This window comes from Thalassophryne amazonica, chromosome 7, assembly GCF_902500255.1.
Source record: "Thalassophryne amazonica chromosome 7, fThaAma1.1, whole genome shotgun sequence".
Classification (NCBI taxonomy): domain Eukaryota; kingdom Metazoa; phylum Chordata; class Actinopteri; order Batrachoidiformes; family Batrachoididae; genus Thalassophryne; species Thalassophryne amazonica.
In genome coordinates, this window is record NC_047109.1 from 92,704,693 (window position 1) to 92,728,402 (window position 23,710).

A 23,710-nucleotide genomic window follows, 5' to 3' on the forward strand; every position below is an offset into this window, starting at 1 on the left:
ACCTCTGCATACAGTCTGAATAAACTGTATATGTAACTTAAATACAAATTCAATTCTTGTAAACTGCATTTCCCACCTAAACACAAGGAACTTTAGAGACACCTACAGTTGAAGTGGGCAATATTACCTACAATTAATACAGTATTTTTCACTTTTTGGATGCCTGGTACCAATCACCATTATACTATACTACTGGTCAGTGCTGCACGGTATGACCGAAAAAGGCCTGGGAATATTCTTAAATCATAATTGGAAATATTCATAATTGGGATTTGGTTGTTCAAGTGAAGCTGTAAAAAGTGTTTTTCACTGCTCAAATCACAACACGGCAGGCTTATCAGCCTGAAGGACAAATTGCCCTGCTGTTTTCCTCCAGAGGAATGTCTTCGGTCTGGTGAACATTTGGCTGTTTCTTTTCTCAACTCACAAAAACAAACTGTTTCACAGGACTGAAGGATACGCCACTCCCTCTCCCCACCCCGCTCCTACCCCATCACACTCCCCCCACTTCAGCTTCTGCTCACGTCATCCCTTCCCTTCTGCAGAGGTGGCGCGGTTTTATCTGCAGCTGGTCCCTGTTCCTCCCCCCAAGCTGACGGTGGTGCAACTCAGGATTGCTGCAAGACCTTCACCCACTTGCCTCAATTCGGATAACGGACTTCTTCAAATTTAGTGCACATAAACAATGTCAAATGTGTATGTGCTGTATTTAATTCTGATGTGTGCCATTATTGCAGTAAACAAGTAATAATTGTGGACTAATTACTGTCTGAGGTAACTGGAGTGTAAACATAATTTCTCCACTGTGAGATCAATAAAGTATATCTCATCTCAAAATTCATATCGCGGTATAAATTGAATCCCTTCACGGTAATGGTATATATCGTGATATAAACTTAAGTGTAAAAATTATGCAAAGGTAAATTGATCAAAATAAATAAATAAAAATTACAACAAAAAAATAAAAACATATGTCATTTTGAAAACATTTATTGAGCAGATCTCAAAACGACTGGTACAATTTGCCAGGAGGTACATCTAAGATGCAAGTCTAGATTTGATGTTTTGGTGAAAGAGTTAAATAAATTTATGGTCAGTGGCTGAAGTTTCATCTATTGAACACTAGATGGCACACCCGCTCTGAAAATATGAAGCTCTTTCAGGGCGGTCACATCCTCATTTACCTCATTTACAAAACAACACAAATCCACCAAAACATTTTTATAAAAAATACTTAATTTACTTGTATTTGAAGTTAGGTTGGGTAAACTGACGTTACCTGGCTTATTTTGTCTTTCTACTTTTTTTTTTAAACCCTATCGTTATTTAACGTGGCGCTTTCACAAATGTTTGATTCAGGTCGAGACAGAGCCTCCGCCTTCCCCCAGTGCGTAAAATAAAACAACAGCTTTGCAAATATCTGTGACAAAACAGGCGTCTCACAACCATACATGAACAGTGAGAGTCAGTCACCTTACCTCAGAACACCCAAATCTCTACCATCGGCCGAAATTATACCGTGTATCGGATAAACCGGCTACACCATAGGTGTCAAACTGATTCACTGATGAACTCTTCCCATCTGCTCAAAGTGATGTTCATCAGTGAAATCACCTGCTGGAGTTGGTGGTTACAAAGAAAACCTACACCCTCTTGGCCCTTTCTGGGATCAGTTTGACACCTATGGGCTACACCGAGCAGGCTTACTTTCATGGCAACATTAATATAGACCCTTCTCAGAGCGGAGGTAGAAGCTTCCAGACTGTTGGCAGTGGAACAACCCAGCCTGACTAAACTGACCCACGGGGTTGCTGGTGGGATCAGTTCTTAAGCCAATGTCAAAGCATCCAACCAGCTTGAAAATCACAGAAGGATAGAGACTCAGGTCAGGTCTGGAAGCATGCACTGGTGCCATTTCATCTTAGCCTCTCCACATAATTGTTAATTTTACACAATACCATTCCAACAGTACCCAAGGTACAAAAGACAACCAGCTGTCACTTTACTCCACTGGTTAGCATACAGGTCTTGTACAGCAAGAAACATAGCACCAGAACCCTAAAGACTTGGCCCATCATTGTCTTACAAAGGTACCTTTGTAACCAAGAAAGCTACTGGACCTCTGTTCAGTGACATAATGACTCCATAAACTCATCCCAAGTGTGTGTTGATCTCAAAGGCAGAGGGCCCAGAGACATGAATGTCACCGTCAAGATAAATACGATGACTCTATAAAGTTTAAGTATAAAGTATACATGCAAATTCACTTCTGATGGCCAGGTCCAGGACGTAAATGAAAGCCTGGATCTTTGATAATCATTTACTCAAGGTGTTCATTTTTTACAAAGGTGTTATCAATCACAATCCAATACACTCCCACAAAATGCAGAACCAGCTTGAAAATAATCTTTATGTGACAGTTAGTAGACATACAGGGCTGCATGACTAAAAAAAAAAAAAAAAAAAAAGATTTAATTCAAACGCGATGATGTCACATGGAAATATCAAACGCGATGATGTCACATGGAAATATGCAACCCCCCAAAACACCGAATTTGACATTTTGACCAACTTGAGTACCACCTATACTCTTGCACCTTCATTATCCCACATTAATTCCAAGTGGAATAGCATTGGGCTTGTTAATGGGTTCACATCACGCATAAACTATCTTGGGATGTTGAGGCTGCAGTCCAGAAATGCCTCAAAAATAAGCGCAACTTGCGCAAAAAAAAAAAAATCAGCATTTCGCAGTGTCTCCTATTATCAGCACCCTCAACTGGCCACCAAAATTTTTTGCAATTTTCTGGAACTCCTCCCATCACAGACTGTAACCAATGAAAATTAAGCTGGACAGTCAGTGGCGCATTGAGATCTTTCAACTTCAAAACCTATTTTTTTTTATGTTTGAGTAAGATCCAGATCATCATTAAAATTAGTCAGTTCTTTTTTGATGTGTCCATCTGTGCACTTTAATTTGAAATATTTTAGGTGTAAGCAAAACTACAAATGAGACACAGGAGACCACAGCTCCTACCCTTTTCACTGGTTGGTGGAGTAATTATTAATCAGACTAACGTTTCACATGGTTGATACACTGAGCTATTCCCCTGAGCTCCTTCCAACATTTCTAAACCTATCACAGGTTACTGTACTACTAATCTCCTGCAGGTAAACCAAAATAATGCAGTACTTAGAAGAGAAATTATGTGTTTCATTTACACTAGGTCGTGTGAAAGGTTGAAATGTTTTCAACATTGCCTCCAACTGTACAGACTATGTAACTCTAGACTAATATTTTCACGTGGAAGTAAAGCTGCAATGCTCAATAAGTCAAACATTAACACACTGTGTTGAGGAGCAGAAGACTACAAGAACCTAAAAAAAACCTGGGGCCTAAACAACAGTCATCAGGTTTGTTAGGTTTCAGTCTTCAAAAGCAACAACATGACTTCACTGACTGTCTTATGCCATCTTGAAGTCAAAAGAAAAATGACTGCTCAAGCAGCGCAAATAAATATATATATATATATATATATATATCACGAGCCACATTGTTAAAACACACATACTTTGGCGCAACCTATGAATACCTATGAACTGCAATGCATTGTATATGTTGTGATATTTATGCCTAAATATCGAAACATGCAGAAATGCAATTTGACAAATTATTTTTTTAACATAATATATCAGCCAGGTCTGGGTACTCACACTGGCGCTGTGCTTTCCTGTGTCCGCCACACTGTGAAACCGCTATGGGTCTCAATCAGAAACCATCCCGACAGACAACTGGGCCATCCCCACTTCCTAAGTACTGTATTTTCTGGAGTATAAATTGCACTGCAGTACAAGTCACACCTATTTTGTATATTATCAACTCTTTAATTTGAGATTTTTGAGGTGTTCTTATTAGCACCAAAAATGGATGGAGGTTCCAATTTTATGCCTGTTTGTCTGTCTTCCAGTTATCAGTCAGAAACCAAGTGCCAAAAAGCAATGACAAACTGTGCATAGCAGAGATAACCAATGTTATGTGAAAATGCTCTGAAATAGAATTCAGAAACCAAAAAAAGTTGGGACAAAAAGCCCTGACAACACAATAACAACAAAAACTTTGATTCAAGAACATGAACGGTGTCTTAGTGGTTAGCACTGTTGCCTCACAACGAGAAAGTGATGGGATCGATTCCCACCTGTGGCTTCTCTGCGTGGAGTTTGCATGTTCTCCCCGTGTTTGCGTGGGTTCCCTCCGGATGCACCGGCTTCCTCTCACATCGAAAGACATGCAAGTTAGGTGGACTGGAAACATTAAATTGTCCGTAGGTGTGTGTGCGAATGAGTTTGTTTGCTTATATGTGGCCCTGCGACAGACTGATATCCTGTCCAGGGTGTACCCAACCTCACACTCTATGACTGCTGGGATAGGATCCAACCCCCAGGACCTGATCTTGGATCAACAGTTGAAGAGGAGTGTGTGTAAGAGAGAGAGAGAGCCAGACAGACAGTGCGGTGCTCTAGTTACTTTGATTTTAACCAGTAATTTAAGGCAACAATTAGATGTCATTGGTATAAGGTATCACTGGAGGATGCTTATGTAGCAATGGAATGACTGGAATCATCAGCTGACACGTGTACAAACAGCTTCCACCTGTATGATAAATACAGATTTGTTTGTTTTTTGTTTTGTTTTTTTACACAAATGCTGATTTTTTTTTTTTCCCCCCATATGACTGCATTTAGAACTTTTACGATGAACAATTTGATACTGAGGGTCCAGGACTGTATAATAAATTCATCTAGGTGTTCTTTTTTGGCAGTGGCAATCCATACATAGCCGTATTCATAGTTAAATTCTATTCGTATGTAACGTCTCTCTCATTGGTCAATATATATCATGTGATTATGAGGCTATATACTTGTACATGTATTTGCTATTAATATGTAGATTACTCAACTACTTTAACACAGCTTCTAATCCTAGCCAGTAGGGTTGCCACGATTAGTCGACTCGTCACGATTATGTCGACTATTACGGTGACTAATTTAATATTTTTTAAGATTTGTTTTTCCTCACAAAGCTACCTTTGTAATTTACGCTGCATTTCTGTCCTTGATGCACATGCACAGTAGTGGTAATCGGGGTCAGCTGTGATGTCACCGGAAAAGTTATGCCCTAAACAATATCATGGCTAGCTGTCAGAGCTCAAAGGTTTGGGAGCATTTCAACCAAATTAAAGACAAAAACGTGCAATACAAAATCTGCAAGGCAGAACTTGCCTTCCACAATGGTACGACGGCAATGCAGGAGCATCTAAGTTATTGGCTGGCTAGTTAGTCGCTAACATCAACATCTACAGCGAACTACCTACTTATATTGATAGCTGTAAACGTTAGCGATGATGATTTCATTGGCTTTAGCACACGTTATGTGTTTACTGTAACATTATATAAAAAGTGATGTCATGTTTGAATAGGAAATGTGATTAATGCTAATGTTTTAGAACGCTACGTTACAGTGCTTAAAAAAAAAAAAGTTCCTCTTCAATGGATGACTGTTACCAAGCCAACGACATGCACACCTCAGCAAGCAAATATCCTGACTGAAGCAATCATGAACATGTTGGTGACTGACATGACACCCCTGTCCATAGTTGACGATCAAGATTTCAATTGTCTTTATTTTTTAGTTAGCAGATGCCTTAAACACTTCAAGCTTGAAGCTAATGACGGTGATCTAAGAGCAGAGCAAGTATAATTCAAGAAGTTGACTAATCACAAAAATAATTGGTGACTAGTCGATTATCAAAATAATGATTTGTGGCAGCCCTACTAGTCAGGCTGGTCGACTTACAATAGAATTTGGAATTATTAATACAGCCACACAGGGATAGCCACTTCCTTCTTTTTTTGAGTGGCTGTGAGTTGCTGCTTTTGTCCAAACCTCTGCAGCAGGCATTCCGTACAGTTAATTTGGTTATTTGGTCTCATATATATTTTTAATTCTTCATTAAACAGCCATATTAGAAGGTTTACGCTGAAACTGTTTAACCTACTAGTGAGTCCCTTCAGTAGGTATGTGATAAAAAAAATTAAAGTTAAAGGAATTGTAACAGAAATGGCGTGGTTGGAAAGACCTTATAGAGATCTTCAAAATGGTGTTTAAATATTTGTTCTACGTCACATATGAAGAAAGTTATGAGCATTTGAAGGTCGGAAAATCTTGGTAATTTCCGTCTGCGCGCTTAAGGGAAAACCTGTGACAAGTGTCTCACTGTTTACATTTCAAAATGATGGTACTCCATCAAACCTAATTATCTCATTTAAATGTGTGATTTCCAACGATCCGCCATATAAACACTGTTTTCTGACAGCAGCTGCCAAGCTAAAAAAAAAAAAAAACAATAGCTATTTCACCATGTCTGCCGTCTTGCCATCGGTGTTGCGGATCATAAAAATATGCACACGAATGCTGCGATCACCATCAAACTTCACAGCAAAGTACATAATCACATGAATTAAATGTTCTTTACAGTGGCGGCTGGTGAAAAACAGTCTTGGTGGGGCTGCTGTGCCAATAGATTCCCTTGCCTTGTCCAGTACAGGCATTCAAGAGAACAGTCAGAAAATTACTACAATTCCACAATAATCATTACATGTCCTTGTCAAAATCAGCAGTTTTACAGATAAAGTTAACCATTTACAGCTATATTAGGCCCCATTTCTACTTTGGAAAGGAACAGTATGAAATACAACACTCAAGTTCTTGAGCAAAGAACATTTTACCATTTGACACCAAATACACACATAGTACACCAAACTGTACTGAACTGACATTATCTACAGACAAACAGATCCTGGGGTTCACAATGACACCGACCTTAACAAAATAGAAAATATCACCAAATTTACACTCTTTCAAAATATGGAAAAATTCTTCAATTGACAAAAGAACATTATGTACATACTACAATGTTCACACCACCTTCAGAGAGAGAAAGAGAGAAAGTGTGTGTGTGTGTGTGTGTGTGTGTGTGTGTGTGTGTGTGTGTGTGTGTGTGTGTGTGTGTGAGAAAGAGAGAGAAAATTAAGGTAATATTTTGCATGAACATTACTGAGTGGAATGGAGGCAAACTAAAGAAGCTTGAAAAACTTAAATTAAATAACTTGACTAATAACACCAAAACCTTTAAATTAAATTAGTTAAAATTAATTAACAGTGTAGAGGACAAAGCAAATTAAGTTTACAAAACCACTTCATTAAATGCGTTGCTAAACTTGGGTTTGTCTGACTATAAATGCCTTGTGTGTACTCAGTGGCTGAGTTAGAATTTCTTTAAAAAACATGCAAATTGCTATTTTAGGGTTTTGTTTTGTTTTTAAACTGAGCAAATAATTTGTTTTAGAGTGTGGAATACTCAAAAGAATATTTCACTTCTGTGAACTGATCCTCATAACTTGTAAAGTTAAATCAAAATACCAGCATGATGATTGATTTGATTAGTTTTGTCCCGTTTTAAACCTCCGAAGAGTTCTTCAACTTACTCCAGCAAAACACACGGAGACAAAATAGAAATAAATAAATATAACCCAAACGTCGTCGTCACCATCATCTCTTCCTGACTGACTGACAGCAGCTGCAGCGTCACATATATCACTGACTGTAATCTAACGTTCCCGCATTTTTGTAGCAAGGGCTAAAATTCCGGCGCCCCAAAGCCATTAATTTTGGCAATGTTGATTTGCCAAATATTTATTAATTTTCCCTAGCAACTACATACAATTGGTTATTTCGCTGCACTTCAAGGGCGCTGAATGACCGCCCAAGACGAGGAATGATACGTTCTCTGCTTCTGTCGGTGGAAATGCACTGCTGAATGAGAGTCAGTTGGAGGAAGTGTTGTTTTAATCATTCATATTACATGTAGGCACATAGTATTAAGTAAAACTGACATTGATGATACTTTTTAAATATATATGACTTTTCCCCTCCACATCTAGGAGGGCAGCGCCCGAGCGCCCCCTATGGGCCAGCCGCCACTGGTTCTATATTATTTGAAAACTGGTCTTACTCACGTTTACAAGCAAAATGTTTGACACAATTTTCCAATTCAATTTTTCACAGAATTTCCCAATTTCTGTTCGTCACAGGAATACCGTTGGAAAACAAGGTTGCAGGGGGAGATTTCATTTACGTCATCAAATAGCGAGATTCCCGATTGTCCAAAAGTAAATACATTCCTCAAGGCACGAACTCAGCACTATACTGCCTAGAAAGTCTCGCAAGGCAGAAGCAGCTGATACAGCCAAGCAGCGGACGCCATATTTAGGTCATACGCGCGTGCCTACCTTCATCTCCCTTGTTTTTGCACTCTGGGTCACCACAGCAAATCCAAGGTGGATCTGCATGTTGAATTGGCACAGGTTTTACGCTGGACGCCCTTCCTGACGGAGAAATGCAGTAGGGGTGGAATTTGAACAGAGAACCTTCGGCACTGAAATCAAGCGCACTAACCACTTGGCCACCACCAGCTCTTGGACCTACTGAAGTTGTCAAAACAGAATTCACTGAAATAAAATTGCTTTTTGTGCCATTTGTTTGTACCCAGACCACCATCAAAATAATAAGTCCAGTAAGTCCTACAAAGGGCCTGAGGCCCATGGAGCTGATGTTTGCAGCGTGAAGCGGCTAAAACCATGAATTCTCCCTGGATAGGACTCCAGTCCATCAGTCAAGACCAGTACCCATTTACAGCTTGGGGGACCAGGAACATGCAGCTCAAGTATGTTGACCAGGTGCATGCAGCACAGGTAACCTCAAGCAAATCAAACCCGGGCTCCGTCAGTCCAGCTCGCACGCCACTGAGCCACCCGCTCTGCGCGGGATCACCAACCGACACTTAACGGATATCACACCTGCACACTGAGCCACAGGCCAAAGCAAACCACTGCTGTTAACATTATTACTCATCTGGACGTCTGTTGTTGGAGCAAAAACGGACTTACTTGATAATGATACCTGGCCGTACTCATCTCGACCCGTCAGGACTTCACCTGGATCCCACGCACCTCCTCCTGAACCTTGTTAACTTGTAAAACTTTACAAACTCCTCTTTGAAGCTCTCAGTTATGTAATCTCACGTTTAAAATGAATAACATTTGAGACCTAATGAAATCCCGGTGACAGTTTCTCTTCCTACGTCGTCGCAGATGAAGGAGCGTCACACCTAAAGCGGAACACTTCCCCCACGCCCCGAGGCACAAGCCACGCCCCGTATACCTGCCATAGTCACACTTTGATCAGGTGTTTCACTGAAACTGAAGGGTTAACAACATATTATACAGGAATTGTAACCAAGTCCATTCTCACAAATTCCAGATGTTTAATATTGGTCACCTCCTGCTCCGCTGTGTGCAGACTGAAGGGGCTTACTTTTGATTTGCATGACTAGTTCTCCCCCTGCTGACCATTTTTGGATATTGCCACATTTTCTTTTTAAAAGGTAGAAATAATTATTTTTAACAAACAGGGCGATATCCCTACGGAAGCGTATTGCATTCACTTGATAAATTTATTTTTTGGCTTGTTTTTCGGAGTAATTATTTCTGTTTTTCTGAGTAATTTTTATTTTTTTCTGAGTAATTTATTTTTAGGTTTGTTTTTTATCCTTTTTTCTGTTTTTTTGGGGGGGTTACATTTTTTCTTTTCTTTTCTTTTTTTTTTTTTTTTTTTAACTATTTTTCCAGTTTTCTGAGTAATTATTTTCCTGTTTTTCAGGGTTTTTTTTTTGTTGTTGTTCTGTTTTTCAGGTGCAAGACAATCAGGACAATCTCCCAGTGTCTTAAACCCAGATCAAAGTAAAACTTGATTAAACTGAACAATGTCATGTTTGTTACAAAATCGAGCTCTCAGTGAATGAATGCGTCTTCAAATGCTCAGAAAAAAAAATTGCTCCGAAAAACAGAAGAAAAAAAAATATTCAGAAAATCAGGGAAAAAAATTACTCTGGAAAAACCAACCATAAAAATAAATTACTCTGAAAAACAGAAAAACTCAGAAAAACAGAAATAATTATTCCAAAAAAGAGACAAAAAATAAAGTACTCAGAAAAACAAACCAAAAAAATAAATTTATCAAGTGAATGCAGTACGCTTCCATAAAATTGAGTCTTTATACAACTTTCTGGAACTTCACCAAAAAGTTTTTATTATTATTATTATTACAGTGTATTTTGTTGAAAACTGATTTTACATACGTGAAAATTGTATAATTTTGACTCCTATTTAAAATAATCAAATAAAATGAACTACAATGTGTATATATATATATATATATATATATATGATGCATCCAGAAAGTACTCACAGCCTTAGTCAGGGAGGTGACCAAGAACCAGATGGTCACTCTGTCAGAGCTCCAACATTCCTCTGTGGAGAGAAGAACCTTCCAGAAAATCAACCATCACTGCAGCAATCCACCAATCAGGCCTGTATGGTAGAGTGACCAGACAGAAGCCACTCCTTAGAAAAAGGCACATGGCAGCTAACAAAATGCACCTGAAGAACTCTCAGACCATGAGAAACTAGAGCACCGCGCTCATAGAGCACAAACCTCCGCCAACATCAGTTTCCAATTCCACAAAAATTTTACTTTGGAAAAAATTTGCAAGGTCAAAGTCCTGTTAGAAGTGGCTTTTGATAAGCTAAAGTAAATGTGATCAAATGTCAGGAGTATGCATTTAGTTCATGCACTTGAATCAAAGTTTTTTTTGTGTGTGTGTGGTGTTGTAAGGGTTTTTTGTTTGTTTGTTTGTTTGTTTGTTTTTGTTTGGTTTGGTTTTTTTTTGCAACTTTTTCACTTTCTGAATTCTGGTTCAGATCATTTTTCTCTGCTATGCACAATTTGTCATTGCTTTTTGGCATTTGATTTCCGACTGATAACTGAAACAACAAGCATAAAATTGGAACCTCCATCCAGTTTTTGGTGGTGTAGGTAAATCCATAACAGAAGAATAGAAGAAAAGAGTGATTGAGGCACTTTTGATTGAGATATAATGCAAAATGTACACCAAATGGGCTTTTCAACATTAAATTGAAATGTCCACAAAATCCACAATCTGGATCAGATCCGGATCAAACTTTGTCAGGTGATAGTGAGTGCCAGTCTGCACCTCACATTCAAATATGAGTGTGATTGGGGCACGTTTGATTAAGATATAATGTAAAATATACATTAAATTTGGTTTTCAATGTTAAATTTAATTGGCCACCAAATCTGTAATCTGGATTTGATCCAGATCAAACTTTGTCAATTGATAAACGATACCATCCTACATAACACTGTCAAATATGAAAGAACTTTAATATATTTATTTGTTGACAGTTGTGAATTTTTGAAAATTCATTCAATGTTAAAGATAGGAAGTTTTCCAACATTTTTCCTGATTTTGACCTTTGACCTATGACCTTGAAAATGAATCAGTTATTGTCTATCAGGATATGAATATTCAGTAACAATTTCATAACAATATATGAAAAATTGTATGCTCCAAGCTGTTCACAAGCAAACAAGCAAAGTATCCACAGAATACAAGGGATTTGATTTCAGTTTGAGCTGCTGTCTCTGTATGACATGTATAAATATACACTAAACACTGAATAATTCACAGTAATAAAATGTGCAAATGAAATGTGCAAGAAAAGAAAAAGAAAAAGGACATGTGAGGCAGACAACAGACTGAAGTTCAACTGTACATGAGGTAGATGAATTAGTGAGTTTTAGGCAGGTTAGGTTGTTCATCAGTGTGATGACCTGTGGAAAGAAGCTGTTCCTGTGTCTCATTGTTTTGACGTATAGATCTCTGTAACGTCGACCAATTAAGCAATCAACACCAAACTCACTATAGTAATGGGGAGGCACCGAGGGGGACGCCACTGGGGTCCTTAGGTTGAAAGTGTACGTGTGTGAACATACACATGCACACATGGTCAGCCTTATATATTAGATCATGACCTGCTCACTGGAGCCCTTATTTTCCCAGTTCACGTGGTACTCAGGTCAGGTAGCAAGCATTCATACCTGGCCAATTTGGTGAAACCCTATGTACCGGCCCGGGTTATGTGGTCACAGGATGCGGGACTACTGTATGTTCCTAGGGTGAAGAAGAAGTCAGCAGGTCAAAGAGCCTTCGCTTATCATGCACCCGCTCTATGGACCAGTCTCCTTGCAACAGTGAGGCAGTCAGATTCCGTGGACATTTTAAAGTCAAGACTAAAAATTTATTTTTACTCCCTTTCTTATGAATTACTTGTGTCTTTTAATTGTATTTGAATCTTTTAATTTACTCACTCATTTTCATTTTGATTTTGAACTGTTTTGTGTGAGGTGCCTTGAGGCAACTTTTGTTGTGATTTGGCATGTTATAAATTAAATAAACTGAATTGAGTTGAAGCATCACACTTCAGTAGTGGCTGGCTAGGCTGCACTTTAATTACAATCAGAATGGGCCAGCGCACTCCATCTGAGAGTACATGCTGTCACCTTTTATCATTATTCACTCGAGTCTCATGAATGTCACAACTTGCTCTATGAAAATTAATGATGACAACATGCACACAATGCAATGCAACTTACTACACCTTAACTAAAGTGACGTTGAATATATATATTCTCTATTACCCATGCGTAGAACGGGTAAGTCAGCTAGCAAATATATATGCTGGTATTATTTACAGTAAGTTGAGTGGTGTCTGAGCAGTTATCACATAATATTAATTATGCAACAAGTATTTCTGTCTATCAGATCCAAATTAATTATTGCATTTGGTTAATTTGATGTATGTATGTATGTATGTATGTATTAATGTATTATTATTATTATTATTATTATTGTTGTTGTTGTTGTTGTTGTTACCTGATAACAGTTTTGGGGTAACAAGATTATTGTCATGGAGTGGATTTTCCACTTTATATTGCTGCTGAAAATTAAATTTAAAAAATTAAATGAAAATTTTAGTCAAGAAATGTATACATATTACATACATCTTCTATCATTTTTCTGGGATCGAGTCACAGGGGCAGCAACAACTTCTCTTTCCTGGGACATATTAACCAACTCTAACTGGGGGATTCCGAGGCGTTCCCAGGCCAGTGTAGAGATATAATCTCTCCACCTAGTCCTGGATCTTCCCCGGAGTCTCCTTCCAGATGGACGTGCCTGGAACACCTCCCTAGGGAGCTGCCCAGGGGCCATCTTTACCAGATGCCTGAACCACCTCAGCCTCATCCTTTCAACACGAAGGAGCAGTGGCTCTGCTCCGAGCTCCCCACGGATGACGGAGCTTCTCACCTTATCTCTAAAGGAGACACCAGCCTCAACTGTGTGTACCCACAATTTAGTTCTTTCGGTCATGACCCGACCCTCATGACCATAGGTGAGAGTAGAAACAAAGACTGACCAGTAGATAGAGAGCTTCGCCTTTTGGCTCAGCTCACTTTTCGTCATAACAGTCCATTGGCCAAGCAGGTTTTTGGTACCACTTATGGTGACTAAACAACACTTAGAATCAATGTACCATGGCCTACACAAAAATGTATGATAGCCATCCCAGAGTGGTAGCTGTAGCCAGGGGTAAGTAGCTAGGGGTAAATGAAGAATTACACAGAGGTCAAAATTTAAAAATGTTCCAGTCACACTGAAAATATAAACTATACCACATTATGTGTCTGATCATAATGATTCCAAAAACGTATAGTTTGGACTATCTATGATGGAATGTTCTGGAGTTATGGGGTAAAAACAGCAAAAATGGTGACAAAGGTCAAAATCAGTTTGTACAGGGGTCGAAAGATAAGATAAGATAAGATAAGACTTTATTGATCACATGGTGGAGAAATTCACGTTACGTCAGCTCTTAAGAAAAACACACAAGATGGGTGCAAGTAGAGGAAAATGTGCATCAAACAGTGTGTGCAAGGATAAGCAATAATAATAATACTTGTAACAATACATTAAAATAAGAAAATGAGGTAGAAATAGAAAGTTGCTCCAGTTTCAGTAAAACAATATGCAAATTATTGTTTGGGTAGGGGTCTAATAAGGAATAGTCTGCACCATCTGTCATGCATACGTCACCTGTCATAGAATCTAGTGGATGTCGACCTTGTTTGACCTTTACTTTGGAGACCAAACATTCAACACAGTCAAAAGTATTCCATTTATTAATCCTTTTATTTCAACCAATAATTTGGCATTTAGTCACCTTAAGTGGTACCGATTAGGTCAAAATTGATGAACGCAACACCGTCCCTGCTGCGCCGATTTTTGTTTTAAAAATGCAATTCATGCATCTACTGTATGTTTTTCTTGTCTTGAACCTCTACTTATTTAATCTGCTCGTCCTTGTTTGCCTGTGACCTTCTCCTTTTTACCCCCAGAGGGCCACAACTGAAGCTTTATTGTGTTTGTTCTTGGTAACAGATTTTATGTCTATTTTATATGTCATTTTATTGCCAAATAAAAGTCAAAGTCAAAGGGCGAGAGACAGTCGTGTAGTTCTGCCGGGTGACCACCGGATGTCGCTGTTTTTCTAGGCCGCTGAAACGGGGCTTGGTTCTCACGCTTCATGCACGTTGCGCACTGGAGGACGCGGAGGAGACAGCGCAGGAAGGCGCAGTGCTCATCACTTCAGCCATTTATTTCACAAGAACAGGAGAACGAACAGCAGGCTTGAAAATGGGACGTAACGCAGTACCTATTTTTCTGGCTGTATTGTCCTGCTGCGTGTGGCGAAACGCTGAGGTAGGAACAACAATGTTCGAATCCCAATGACGAAGCATTGCGTTTTTCTTGTGTGTTTTGTTGCGTATCGATATAAGTCAATGAGAAAATTCCATATACGTGTTTCTCTTATCATAATACACTAATGCGGTGCTCATATCTGCGTATTTCCAGGCACCGTTTGCAGTTTTAATGTGAAAATAGTCAAATGTCCTGATAAAAGAATAATGAGCGAGTGTGTCCATTATAATGGTGATTTGAAATGCAAATGACGTGTATTTTAAGCAAAGTTCACACGAACGACACACTGCAGGCTGCAAAACTGTGATGCTTCCACCGCATTTGCTGGACTGCACCAAGTCTGGGCCTAAATCTGACAGGAAAAATGTCATATAGCGCTTTGCTGGCCAGAAGGATAGAGGTCACGTTTCATCTCATATGCAGCCTTCAGTTTCCTTGTGTCCTTTAAGAGGACTTCAGCTCTCCTGAACCATGGAGTCATGCATATTCGATGTCTTGTGTCACATTTGATATTAAAGGAAGATCATCACGCAGAATGCACATTTTCACCAAATTAATCTTTGCAGTCTGGAGTTGTAGCTCTGTGATGCATCAGCCATTTTCAGATCAGCTCTGGAAAATGTTAGAAACAGAATACGAACACAGCACCTACCATACATAAAAGAGTGGCTTTAATAGGTTGCTGAATATGCTGTAGTTGAGTAACAATAACTGGGGTCATCTTTTGTATCTCCATCATTTTATAGAAAAAGACAGGGGCGGCACCAGGAATTTGGGGCCCGATGAAAAGATACCACATTGGGGGCCCCAGCAGCACAGTTTACTTCAACACTGAAAGCTTTATGCAGACATACATGCGAAATACCCTGAGTGAAATCTGCTGAAGGCCCTCTTTTACAGTTTGAATGCAGTTTTAATGGTAAGATAATTTAAAATAATAATTTTTTTATTTATTCTGCATCAAAACCATGGAGCTATATGTCTTGCCCATATGAATTGAAGGTATTATTTTAGCATTGGATGCCACTTCAGTACAGACAGAGATGCTCAGTACTTCAAAGAATTTTCATAATTGAAAAGGGTTAATTTTATATATTATACTTAGAGAATCACTGCCTTAAAATTTACTGTGACAGCATTACAGATAGTTTTCCAAAAAACAAAAAAACAAAACATTATTTCACTTCTAGGTCCTGAAATAGCATTCTGTAATTCTATGCAATATATATATTATATTATATCAAATATTGCTGTCAACACAACATACGTTGATTTATTTTTCTTCCTCTCTGTGTGCCTGGACAACATAAATGTACAGCCACAAATCAGAAAAAGTTGGATTGTATGGAAAATGCAAATAATAAAGATTTTTTTTAAAAAATCTCAGTGATTGTTACATTTACTTTGATTTCTTTGTCATTGTTGATGCCATGAACCCAAGATATATCATGCTTTGTGTGGTCAGCATCATTCCACTTCCATTCCTACATTTTAGGTCTGCAGCACATTCCAAAAAAGTTTCGGGCTAGTAATGAGGTTAAAACATTTAAATAATCATGTTTTTTTTTCAAATAGGTGATCGTAATAATGATTTGATACAAAAACAGTATACACAAAAAGCGTGTTGCCTGTGGGGATCCATGGGCTCTAGATTGGGTAGTGTTTTTCAAGGGTGGTAATAAATTATGCAAAGTTTCTACAGTTGGAGTTGGAATGGCATGTGAGTCCAGAATGTTTTTAGAACCTTAAACCTCAACTATTTTTAGAAGAAGAACTCAACCCTTTTGTTCCTAGTTAATTATGTCATTTTAATGTTAATATACTGTCTTAATGTATTTATAAATTGTTTAGGTTTTTGTTATCATATACACACTATCATTATCATTATTATTATCATTATTATTATTATCATTATTATTTTATTATTACATCCATTTTGTCATTTGATTTTTAAATAGATGACAATGGCAATAAGTGTTTTCACATTATTGTCATCTCCATGTATTTTTAACGTATTTACAATTATATGATGTACTTACATTGAATTTACTAATAAAGCATGCACGCACTCAACACTTTTAATATAAAGATGGTTTACCATCCCCTGCTGGAATGGCATATGAGTCCAGAATGTAGTTATTAATGTTAGGTAATATCCATAGCTTCTCCAAAAATATTAGTTTTATATAAAAAAAAAAAAAAAAAAAAAAAAAAAAAAATATATATATATATATATATATATATATATATATATATATATATATATATATATATAGTAAGTCCCTTCGGCTGCTCCCTTGTTTGCACTCGGGGTCGCCACAGCAAATCCAAGGTGGAGCTGCATGTTGAATTGGCACAGGTTTTACGCCGGATGCCATTCCTGAAGCCGACTCGCGCACAGAGGAGGAATTGCATGCCATTTATGAAAAATCGGAGCTGCCTCCAACGCCTCATACACCTGTTGCTACAACCATTCGCGCACACAAGCAGCTGAAAGACAGAGTGTGCCCTGTGAGAGCCCATTAGATCCCTCTCCCAGCAGGTGTTGGCCAAATTCCAGGTGACACATAAACATCTAATACTGCTCGCGGTGCACTTAGGAGATGTGTGGCCAGTCGTGCTGTTAGCATGAAAACAGTGAGCAGACAATCACTTTCAAGCTGGATGTGAAATTTGTCTAAGTGCCCCCATGACTGTGGCATTGCCAAGTACACATGTGGCGTGCCAGAGTGTTGGCCCCCCCACAACACGTGTGCGACGCAGCCCCCCCCCCCCCCGCAGGCGAGGTGCCTCTCATCTGATCACCGAGTGACACCTTGGTCAGTGCGCTGAATGGACAGGGGGCATGGCTGGCTGCCAAAGGCAGTAGCTGTTGACATCTCTTGTCCTGGATGTCACAGCTGCAGAACACGTACCGTGTTTTGAGGGACAGGACCTTACAACTATCCACTGTGATACATGTGTGTGTGCTTGCTGTCCTCATGTGGAAATACATTAAAAACATATATCGGGCTGGAGAGCGAGCACAGCACGCACATTGACAGGCTGTCCAGGCTGAAATGGACTGTCAGTTCATGTGGACATGCAGCAGGCGATCTGAATGTTATGTCTCTCTGACAGGACATGCATGTCCTGTGAGCGGCACGCTGCAGGACTATATGACAAGCCAACAGTGCGACACATACACCACTTTCACTTTCCATTTTATGCCCCTGTTATAAGACAGTGATTGTAGCGCAATGATAAAGTTTCCGTCTGGTAATCAGAGCTTTTGTAAATTGCAGGTTCGAATCCTGTGAGTGGTATTTATTTTTTATTTAACCAGGGTTATTTAACCACGGGGTTCTGTATTGTGTCCCCTTTTATTTATTATTTATATCAACCCAGTGATATTCACTAATTATACAGCTTGTTTTTATTTTATCTTTCTCCACATCAGTGGTACGATGTGGTGCAACACATCTCAGTTGCTTGCACTGTGTTCGTGCACACACACAATGGTTCGTTGTTCTCCATTTCGTGTTTGGTTTGCGTGTTTCCTTCCGGTTTCTGCGTCTTTCATGTTATGTGTGAATGGGCCCTTAACAAATGAAATGAAGATGCCCACACAAAACATGAAACATTTTTGATTCATGCAGTTTGCAATGAAATAGAAGTCCAGCTCAAGGTAAAAATGACTTAGGGTTTTTTGTTTTTGTTTGTTTGTTTTTCTGTTTGTTTGCTTTGTTTTGTTTTGTTTTTGAATTTTCCGCACCATCCCAACTTTTTCTGATTTGGGGTTTCACAAGTTTGTCTTCATATTAATTTACTGTTTTTAATGTAAAAACTCATTTTAACTCAAACATCTTCTCATGTTATTTTATTTTAACTCGGCACTTGCAGTAAATAGTCTGCTTATTTACATGGGCCATGGGCTCTTAGAATCCTTTTAACCTCCACCCCAATAGGTGTCCCTGAAAGAAGAAGCCACTTATTTGGAGATCAATGCTCCAAACAGCTCTCAGCTGAACCCGCCTTCTTCATGTCTCATCTTGACTTACAGCAGACTCAGTTTTATAGAATTAACATTTATTTATTGCCAGTAACTTACGTACTCAGCACCTTCCCTGGAAAAGAAATGAATCCTGTTTTCAGTTGCTGGAGCCTAGGCTTGTATGTGGAGGCGTTGAATGAGTCATGATGTCCCAGCTGGAACTGTTGTTCAGGCCAAAAACACATTCCACCTGGAAATGAAGGGTGAGGGAATCCAATTTTGAAAGCTGCTAGACTAGCAAAGATGGATTACAGAGCAGTGTGTGTGTGTGTGTGTGTGTGTGTGTGTGTGTGTGTGTGTGTGTGTGTGTGTGTGTGTGTGTGTGTGTGTGTGTGTGTACATGAGCATTTGACAAGGGTAGAAGTTGTGCGAATCAAGGAATATTTGTAGATCACCCTCTGTGCATTTTCAGGTATTAATGAGACAAATTTAACGCAATAGGAAGTTAGCTTTGAGTTAGTGGAAGTTAGGGTGCATGCTGCTGTCCACAAAATATCTTGTAAATGACTCCAGAAGTGTTATCAGGTTACAAAAACATCATTTTCAGTTTTAGAAGTGTTTATTTCTTGCTAGCATTTACATAACATATGACAAAGAGGTTATATTTACAAACAAACGAAACTGAGTTTTGCAGCTAGCTACGAGCCTGTGATGTCACCATGCTAACATCAGCAAAATTATACGTTCAGAGGTGCTATTAGTTACCAAAAACAGCATTTTCAGTTGTAGAAGTGTTTATTTCTCGCTAGCACTTACATAATATATGAGAAACATGTATTTAAACACTCAAAACAAAGCGGTTTTGGAGAAAGCAGCCACTGATGTTATGGTGCAGCTCTACTCTGATTGGCTGTCACCCCATCACTCAAAAACAAAACAAACAGATTGAAACAGAATGTGACTTTTGTAAAGGAGATTGTTTCGAGCTGTGAATTTCCCTGTGAATTTGAAAACTATGGCAGTAATAGGACTGGAGTTATGCTGAACACAGACAAACAGACAGACGGATGGACGGAAGGCTGGACAAAAAGCCTTCGCAATATGGGTAATGACAATTCACATTGTCTTAAAAAAGAGGTCACCTCTGTCCAGTGACCTCATGACTCCATAAGCTCTTCCCAAGCACCTGCCTGTCTTAAAGGCCAAAGTTCCAAAGACACGAATGTCAGTGCTGAGATAAGTGAATGCAGTGGCCAAGTACAGTGAAAGTCTGAATCTTAGTCTTGATCCAGGACCGTTGCAAACTGAGGAACTCAGATTCCTCACTGAGGTTGTCAGTAGACCTTCAGTTGTGAATGAAAATCCCCATATACAATGTAAAATTGAAGCACAAAGAAAAGGTGAACAGAGAGCGCATTAGAAAGAACTCAGGATAAACCCTGGACATTTTATCTGGACATCTCGACATTTAGGTAGCATTTTATCTTAAACTTCTTAGATTTTATGTATTTTCCTAATTGGAAGTCAGAAATTTCTAGTTCCCAGTTCCATCGAATTCATCATAAATTCATGTTGTCTGCAAGATGTCATGCAGTGAACTCATGATATGCAGTGAAATCCCCCTGAAATACATACTGTGATTTTGAGATATACCACAGAAATAAAGGTACTTTTGATAACTGAAGTTCAACAGGAAGCAAATTTTGCCAACGTTTTTGTAAAATCAAAGGGGCCTACACCTTTAAACTCATTTTTAGTTTTGCATTAATTAGTTAATCATTAATGGTGTAAAATGTTTTGTAAAAATGCCCTTTAAAACATTGTAGAGAAAAAGGAGATGAATAAAAGCACAAACAAGCTTACAACCCCTGGCAAAAATTATGGAATCGCCGGCCTCAGAGGATGTTCATTCAGTTGTTTAATTTTGTAGAAAAAAAGCAGATCACAACATGACACAAAACTAAAGTAATTTCAAATGGCAACTTTCTGGCTTTAAGAAACACTATAAGAAATCAAGAAAAAAAGATTGTGACAGTCAGTAACGGTTACTTTTTTAGACCAAGCAGAGGAAAAAAATATGGAATCACTCAATTCTGAGGAAAAAATGATGGAATCACCCTGTAAATTTTCATCCCCCAAATTAACACCTGCATCAAATCAGATCTGCTCGTTGACATTGACCCTATGTGTCTTTTTGCAAGGAATGTTTTTGCAGTTTTTGCTCTATGGCAAGATGCATTATCATCTTGAAAAATGATTTCATCATCCCCAAACATCCTTTCAATTGTCCAAAATATCAACATAAACTTGTGCATTTATTGATGATGTAATGACAGCCATCTCCCCAGTGCCTTTACCTGACATGCAGCCCCATATCATCAATGACTGTGGAAATTTACATGTTCTCTTCAGGCAGTCATCTTTATAAATCTCATTGGAAAGGCACCAAACAAAGGTTCCAGCATCCTCACCTTGCCCAATGCAGATTTGAGATTCATCACTGAATATGACTTTCATCCAGTCATCCACAGTCCACAATTACTTTTCCTTAGCCCATTGTAACCTTGTTTTTTTCTGTTTAGGTGTTAATGATGCCTTTCGTTTAGCTTTTCTGTATGTAAATCCCATTTCCTTCAGGCAGTTTCTTACAGTTCGGTCACAGACGTTGACTCCAGTTTCCTCCCATTCGTTCCTCATTTGTTTTGTTGTACATTTTTCGATTTTTGAGACATATTGCTTTAAGTTTTCTGTCTTGACGCTTTGATGTCTTCCTTGGTCTACCAGTATGTTTGCCTTTAACAACCTTCCCATGTTGTTTGTATTTGGTCCAGAGTTTAGACACAGCTGACTGTGAACAACCAACATCTTTTGCAACATTGCGTGATGATTTACTCTCTTTTAAGAGTTTGATAATCCTCTCCTTTGTTTCAATTGACATCTCTCGTGTTGGAGCCATGATTCATGTCAGTCCACTTGGTGCAACAGCTCTCCAAGGTGTGTTCACTCCTTTTTAGATGCAGACTAACGAGCAGATCTGATATGATGCAGGTGTTAGTTTTGGGGATGAAAATTTACAGGGTGATTCCATAATTTTTTCCTCAGAATTGAGTGATTCCATATTTTTTTTCTCTGCTTGGTCTAAAAAAGTAACCGTTACTGACTGCCACAATCTTTTTTTCTTGATTTCTTATAGTGTTTCTTAAAGCCAGAAAGTTGCCATTTGAAATGACTTTAGTTTTGTGTCATGTCTTTGATCTGCTTTTTTTCTACAAAATTAAACAACTGAATGAACATCCTCCGAGGCCGGTGATTCCATAATTTTTGCCAGGGGTTGTACATTGTTCAAGTATTTAGATGATGGAATCTTTACTTACTGGGGAAAAAAAAACAACTTTAATGATCAATCAGTTATCAAAAGAGTAAGCAATTGATTATGTATAGTGCTGACTTACTATCCCAGCAGTTAAGAGGATTTCTGAGATGTTTATTTATTAGCCATCTTCCACACTGACTCTGTAACAAGCGTAAAGCCTCTCCCTTCATTTTTTAAAAATAATTTTATATCTGTAAGAGCCTTAGTGGGATTACTGCTCTGCTGAGGAATAGGCTTTAGCTTCATACAAGGAGACCTGCCTATGAAGGTTTACACTGAAGATTACACTGTGAGAGGTTTTGCTGGCTGGATTACACTGTCACGTTAGTCTTAATAAACTGCCTGCTTTCCTTAATTCACTTGTCATGTATCCCACTGGACCCTGGTTTGGCCAAATTTGCTGAGATGTTTTTTCTTCTTCTCCTTTGTTGTAGTGTGACATTTCTTTTTTTTTTTATTGGACTGGGATAATGACACTTGTGAATTGTACTGTATAGTCCCATAGCTACTCCAAAAGTATGCTTCAGTACACCTTTTTATTTTTCAAACAGGTATTGTGTATCGTTGCTGACAGACACGTTGTCATGGGGTGTCACTTCGTAATTTGTCTTTCAGGCTTCACAATGTCATAACTCTTACCTGCCACCACTCCCAAAGCACATAGCCAACTGACACGCTAAACGGCGCTCATTCCATTGTTAAAGGTCATCAATGAAGTGACGACACAAATGATTTCCTTTACAAACAATCTCCTTTGAGCCTACACAAAACTAAAAGCTCATTTTGGTGTTGTTATTCAGTTATGAAGATTTTTTTCTTTTTAACCTGCTTTTATTACTTTATACACAATAAATTTTGGTTTTGATACAACTAATTATTTGAAGAACCTAAATTTGTCTGTGGTGTATTAAATCTGTGTAGGAAGTGACTTTAAGATGGTTGTTACTTTCTGTAAAAATCTCAAATGCTAGGAAATCTGTAACCCTAACCACATTGTGTGTATGGGGGGGGTTACATGAAAACACATAAACATAATTTTATTTAATTGTGGGGCAGGGAGGCAAGGACGTTTATGCTGCGTCCTTGGGACAAGGACAATCAGGGACAAGAAAGACAAAGTCAAAACCCAGAATTTCTTACTTCCAACCAGAAAAGTCAAAGAAATTACAATTGTACTATTTCAAAATACAAATTGACAATTCATTAATGGTATTATGCTGCCTTCAAAATCTTTGGAAGATCGGAGATTCCGACCTCTAGCATTGAATGCTCCGTTGGGTTAGAATTTTTGCTGAGAAACTTGGATGAAGGGTATCCGAGTTGACGTCAAAGCCATGGCAACCGTGTTTGCAACTAGTGAGCCAACAATGTTACAAATGTTAAAAATAAATATTTAAAATTAATTTTAAAAGACATTACTGCTATATGTAATACATTCACATTCTGTGTACAATTAGTGAAGTTACTAGCACTCCATAATAAACAAAAATTTTGAAATTTTTGGGCAAAAATTTTATTTCGCCCAAAAAGATAACGTCAAACTAGTTTTACTGTGATAGGCTA

At 38.4% G+C, this 23,710-nt stretch overlaps 2 protein-coding genes across 3 annotated transcripts in view; one reads left to right on the plus strand and one right to left on the minus strand.

Moving 5' to 3' along the window:
• zmp:0000001114 (suppressor of tumorigenicity 14 protein) overlaps window positions 1-9,240 on the minus strand; it is a 69,142-nt gene extending 59,902 nt beyond the window's left edge. Inside the window, exon 1 of one of the 2 annotated variants that reach the window (XM_034175070.1) lies at window positions 9,007-9,240. In XM_034175070.1, coding sequence (XP_034030961.1) covers window positions 9,007-9,033 — 27 coding nt within the window. In that variant the 5' untranslated portion in view covers window positions 9,034-9,240. The remainder of the gene's footprint in view (window positions 1-9,006) is intronic. The other variant, XM_034175069.1, reaches the window with a different exon arrangement.
• A 5,383-nt stretch (window positions 9,241-14,623) lies between these two features.
• Window positions 14,624-23,710, plus strand: part of aplp1 (amyloid beta (A4) precursor-like protein 1) — a 193,602-nt gene continuing 184,515 nt past the window's right edge. The window contains 1 exon segment of the mRNA XM_034173674.1: window positions 14,624-14,801. Coding sequence (XP_034029565.1) covers window positions 14,736-14,801 — 66 coding nt within the window. The 5' untranslated portion in view covers window positions 14,624-14,735.